The following is a 5,616-nucleotide window of genomic DNA, read 5'->3' on the forward strand; positions in this document are numbered from 1 at the left end:
ATAGCTTATAGCTTATAGCTTTGTGGAAGTCAGAAAACAGCTTATTCTTTAAGTGGGGCAGGAGATGCTTTAAGAATAAACTGAAAATCAGCTTAAACTGAAAGTTATAAGCTATAAGCAAACAGGGCCTATGTCTAGTTAGATGCATGTTTTGTTTAATTCGTAATGTTTTGATTTTATCCTATCTAAAAAAAAGTATTTAAAACAAATACATTTGACTCCCTTAAATTTTAAAAAATACAAATAAAAAAAAAGTTTTAAAAAATATATCCGGTCAAATCAAATAAAATAACTTTGGGTAAATTAAAAACATACCCCTTGAGGTTTACTTAAATTAGGAATTACACCTTATGATTCTGAAAATTACATTATGCCCCCTAACGTTTTCAATTTCATAACAAATAGACATGTTTTATTCATAAATTATCAAGTTAATTAATAGATTTTAATGATATTAAAATTTTATTTTAATTAAAAATTTAGATAATTTTATTATTGTATAGGAGAACAGTTAGAAATTTCACTTTTTCAATTAATTCTGTTAAATAAAAAGTTATGACAGGGAAATATTTGTAATTTTTCAAATTATAAATAGCAATTCGTATTTTAAACAAATTTCCACGAGTGTATTAAAAAAAAAAAAAAAAAAAGGTTGTCCTGATGTCAACCATAAAAAATTTACAAATGATAATTTACTCTTTCAACTAAAGGATTGTCCTGATGTATTACCAAATAAAAAGGATTGTCCTCTGATGTCAACCATAAAAAATTTCCAAATTTCCAAATTTCCAAATTTAACCCTCAATAACATTTAGATATATAACCCACAACAAAAAAATCATTTCTCTCCCTCACTCATTAATCCCGACCACAAAACAAACTATGAATCACATGAATTACATTTCCTATCTGAAAGTATCTGTCAACTTACTAAGCAAAAGAAAAATATTTTGGTCATCCCTCATTTTCTCAGCTAAGAAAATAACAGAAATAAAGGGAAAGTAGTATTTTGAACCAACAATGGAGGATGATGACAGAAAATATGAGAGGTTCAGATTCAATTTAGTAGGTATTTGAAACAAGAATCATTCATACAAAAACAAGCATTAACATGATTTTATGACGCAGAATTACCAACAAACCACTTAGAGATCACTTCGCATTGAAGAGAAGCACCTATTGATTTCAATTATTCATCATTCATCAAACAATCCCAAACAAAGGTACACAATTATGAAAACAACGATAGGATTAACACGATGCTGACAGCGTTCAGGACAAATATTTCTCAACTGCTAAGAAAAAAAACAAAAATCAAAGAATTGGAAAAATTCTGGGAATCAAACATCCCGTTTAGGTCATTGTTTAGATATTAGAATAACGAGAGAATAAAGAAAGAAAAGAAAAGAAAATTAACCAAAGAACAAGAAAACAAGCAACTTTTTCTTTCCACGATAGAGTAGTACTCAGTCCAGATATCCTTTTCTCGCTTAAAAGCATTTTCTGTGTACAATTGAAGGGCCAGACTCATCATATTCTGCCTTTGCTATCCACATCTGTATTTGAAATCAAAACCAATCCTCACATTAAGAACACTGGAAACAGTAAATTTGGAAATGGATAGTGAAGAGGAAATACGTGTAAAAGAAAGAAAACCCACCTGCTGGAAAGTGCTGAGAGATGCCAAGATGGAACCTCCAATCCAGACACTGTATTTCCTTTCTGGAGGAGCGACCACCTTAATTTTCATGCTGCTAGGTGCTAACGCTGTGATTTCCTTGCTCATTCTGTCAGCAATACCAGGGAACATGGTAGACCCACCACTAAGTACAATGTTTCCATAGAGATCCTTCCTGATATCGACGTCACATTTCATTATAGAGTTGTAAGTTGTCTCATGAATACCAGCAGCTTCCATACCGATCATAGATGGCTGGAACAGGACTTCAGGACATCGGAAACGCTCAGCCCCAATGGTAATCACCTGCCCATCTGGTAATTCATAGCTCTTTTCAACAGACGAGCTTGTCTTGGCAGTTTCTAGTTCCTGTTCATAATCAAGGGCAATGTATGCCAATTTCTCCTTCACGTCCCTCACAATTTCACGCTCAGCAGTAGTGGTGAATGAATAGCCACGCTCAGTCAAAATTTTCATCAGGGCATCTGTGAGATCACGGCCTGCAAGGTCAAGACGCAGGATAGCATGTGGAAGTGCATAACCTTCGTAGATGGGAACTGTATGGCTGACACCATCTCCAGAATCCAGAACAATACCTGCACAAGAAGTACATACCCAATGAGACATGGCTTATACCCGAGTGGTTTGGCATCTTATTTCTCAATTCATAGGGGTTTTCAAAATATTTTCCAATCCAGGTAACACGACACTAGGCCTAAATTTGTGTTCACAACTTCAACAAACCACCAAGTTAAAACAATTTGTGTTTGAGAAATAAGTTTTCAAACAACTTGAGTTTAGTAAATAACTTGTTTATAGCCATTGTCATTCTATCATCACCACACCAACATCACAATTCAAGTCATAGTTCATGGTAATTTATGGAATAAGTATTTGGTTATTCAGAAGTATGCATTAATATCCAAATACAAAAAACAACAAATAATCACTGATTACAATAATCAAGAGGGGCATGATTCACCAAAGATTCAATTACTAGCTTCAACAACAATAAGACCAATCTTGTAGCTGGCATTGACTAGAAGAATTTTGCTAAGAAATCCAATCTTATATATTAAATCAACCTATCAAACAAGACACAAAACATGAGCTTACCAGTTGTACGACCACTGGCATAGAGAGAAAGAACAGCCTGTATGGCGACATACATAGCAGGTGCATTGAAGGTTTCAAACATAATTTGGGTCATCTTCTCACGATTGGCTTTTGGGTTGAGAGGTGCTTCAGTGAGGAGAACGGGGTGCTCTTCGGGGGCTACACGAAGTTCATTGTAGAAGGTGTGATGCCAGATCTTCTCCATGTCATCCCAATTACTCACAATACCATGCTCAATTGGGTACTTCAAAGTCAAAATACCTCTCTTAGACTGAGCCTCATCCCCAACATATGCATCTTTCTGCCCCATGCCAACCATCACGCCAGTGTGACGTGGGCGGCCAACTATACTAGGGAACACAGCCCTTGGAGCATCGTCTCCAGCAAACCCAGCCTATTAGAGAACAAGTTTAGCAATCAACATTAAGTAACAAGTGATTTCTAAGGAGAAAACCTACCACGATTCAAAATATTCAGATCCAACACCAGATATCAATTACACGGGCATTTCAATCCTTCATCAAATTAAAACTTCATACAAAAAAAAACTAAAAATGAGCACCAATCCTTTAATCAAACTTGTATCAAATCAAGGTGAGAACCAAATCCTTCATCAAATTTTCAAATTCCATATTTTTAATCAAATCCGATGAAATCAATAATCATTAAAAGAGTAAGGATAGGAGAAGATTTTCTTTTGTTCAAAAAAAGGTTAAAAGAAGATTTTGACATATGCTGGGAATTGTTTAATCTCTTTGGAGTACTCCTAATTAGATCAAACTTTTAACCAAAATTTCACTCAAACCTGATGAAAGAAAGGATCAGAGATGACCTTACTAATTCCCAAAATAGAATAATCTAAAAAGAGGGGATTTTTCAATTGATACCTTAACCATCCCTGTTCCATTATCACAAACGAGAGGCTGAATATCCTCGGTGTCTGCCATCTTCTACTGCCTGCCAGAGAACATACAGATTAACGATAAGAATGTCAATGGAGAAAAAAGAGATAAATCACAATTTTCTTTTTCAGGATGCATCACCTCGGAATATATTTAGGTTCTATCTTTGGTTCAACAAAATTTCTTCAATGTTTCTACATCCATGCATTGATATGTTTACATGCGTATATCAAAACAATTATATCGATAGATCCTTCTAAATCACAATCCGAGCCAATAATCAATCCACAAACTTATCATCAAACAATTTACACACACAAACACTCACATATACATGCGTAAATACATACAAATCTATACAATTTCGTCAATGGATCAATCAAAATCGAATGATCAATCCAAAAACCAATTACCAAACAATTTACACACTCACATTCATGTACATACGTACACATGTATATATACATATATATAGAGAGAGAGGGAGAAAATACAATTTTGTCAATGGATCCGTCAAAATCATACAGCAAACCAATAATCAATCCAGGAACTGATCACCAAAATCGTAGTGCAAGCCAATAACCAATCCAAAAACTGATTATCAAACAATTTGCACACACACTCACATATATAATACAATTTTGTGGATGGATCGGTCAAAATCAAAACTTAAATACGATAGATACATAACTATATGAATCGAAATCGGTCAAAAACTTCAATCGGTAAATAAAGCAAGACAATGTCGAAGAAATCTACAGAAAATTGAACAAAGATTACGATATATACATACATAACTATATCTACATGTATCGAAATCAGTGAAAAACTTCAATCGGAAAACAAAGCGAACACATTGTCGAACAAATCTACAGAAAATCGAACGAAGATTAGTGAGAATTCACCTATGTTTTGGTGATCTTGCGAGAGATGAGAGAGAGAGAGAGAGAAGTGGGAATTGAAAAGATGCGAAGCAAATTGAGAAAGTGAGGCTGGAAATGAAACGAGGACTTAAAAGAGAAAAGGGCGTGAAATAAGGGGGTGAATTGACCGAGTCCCGATTCCTCCGAGACAGACAGAGAGATAGAAATAAGAGAGAGAGTGTGTTTGAGCTAATCAGAGGCAGAGTCTCTCGCGTCGCGGATCACACCTGTTTTGTCTCTCTCCCTCTGCTTTTATTTGTTTTTTTTATGTACTACTTATTTGTTTTCCTATTATTAAGTTAATTAATAATTGCCTTTTCCATACATATGGAACCCAAAATTACACGTATTTTCAATTTTGGTAAATTCTTCAATATTTTTAGCAAAAATTAATTTTGAAAAATAATTAAACATAGCGTTTTATTTGTTTGGATGGAGGATATTTTTTTTGCTTTTTTTAGTATTTGGTATAATAAAAAATAAATGTCAATTAATTTTTTTTCTATAGTCAATGGAAAATAAGCTTATTTGGACAATTTTTTTTTTTTTGAAGTGCGAAAACTATTTTTCGGACTCGAGTGTAACCAATGTCATCACACTATCAGTGTCACTCTCACCTCCACCACCACACCACCATCACCACTCCTGCCCTACCACCTCCACCACTGAACATTTAAAAAAAAAATGTTTTTTTGAAAAATATTTTTTGAAAATTTTTTTATAAAAATATTTTTTGTCCAAATAAATGGAGAGTAAGTGATAAAACTTTGTAAATATTCATATTAAAATCATAAAAATTTTCATGAATTTGTAATAAAATTTTAAAACTACCACTTTAATGGTAATTTTCTCATATTTTTCTAACAAAATTTTCTTAAATTTATCACGAAGAAGAATGAAAAATATAAAAAATTATGAAAAAAAAAAGTTTCTCTATGGGAATATGATTTTATTTGGTGCAGCTTATGTTATAATTTTTTTTTAATTTTAAATATTA

At 33.2% G+C, this 5,616-nt stretch overlaps 1 protein-coding gene across 4 annotated transcripts; it reads right to left on the reverse strand.

Moving 5' to 3' along the window:
- Positions 1-1,162: 1,162 nt before the first annotated feature.
- On the reverse strand, positions 1,163-4,867 carry LOC114297071 (actin). Of its 4 annotated transcripts, none has more exons than XM_082917390.1 (6): positions 4,602-4,844; positions 3,838-3,890; positions 3,682-3,751; positions 2,795-3,188; positions 1,661-2,274; positions 1,163-1,556 (listed from the first exon to the last, which is right to left on the reverse strand). In XM_082917390.1, exons 3-6 carry the CDS (start codon positions 3,739-3,741, stop codon positions 1,491-1,493), a joined length of 1,134 nt encoding a protein of 377 aa, XP_082773516.1. In that variant the 5' UTR covers positions 3,742-3,751; positions 3,838-3,890; positions 4,602-4,844; the 3' UTR covers positions 1,163-1,490. The 4 variants fall into 4 exon arrangements, with proteins under 4 accessions (XP_082773516.1, XP_082773515.1, XP_028097231.1 ...); XM_082917389.1 differs by having other exon boundaries at positions 3,838-3,952; XM_028241430.2 differs by lacking the exon at positions 3,838-3,890 and having other exon boundaries at positions 4,602-4,867.
- Positions 4,868-5,616: the final 749 nt, after the last annotated feature.

The sequence above is a fragment of the Camellia sinensis genome, chromosome 3, assembly GCF_055761805.1.
Source record: "Camellia sinensis isolate YWXY chromosome 3, ASM5576180v1, whole genome shotgun sequence".
In the NCBI taxonomy this organism is placed as follows: Eukaryota; Viridiplantae; Streptophyta; class Magnoliopsida; order Ericales; family Theaceae; genus Camellia; species Camellia sinensis.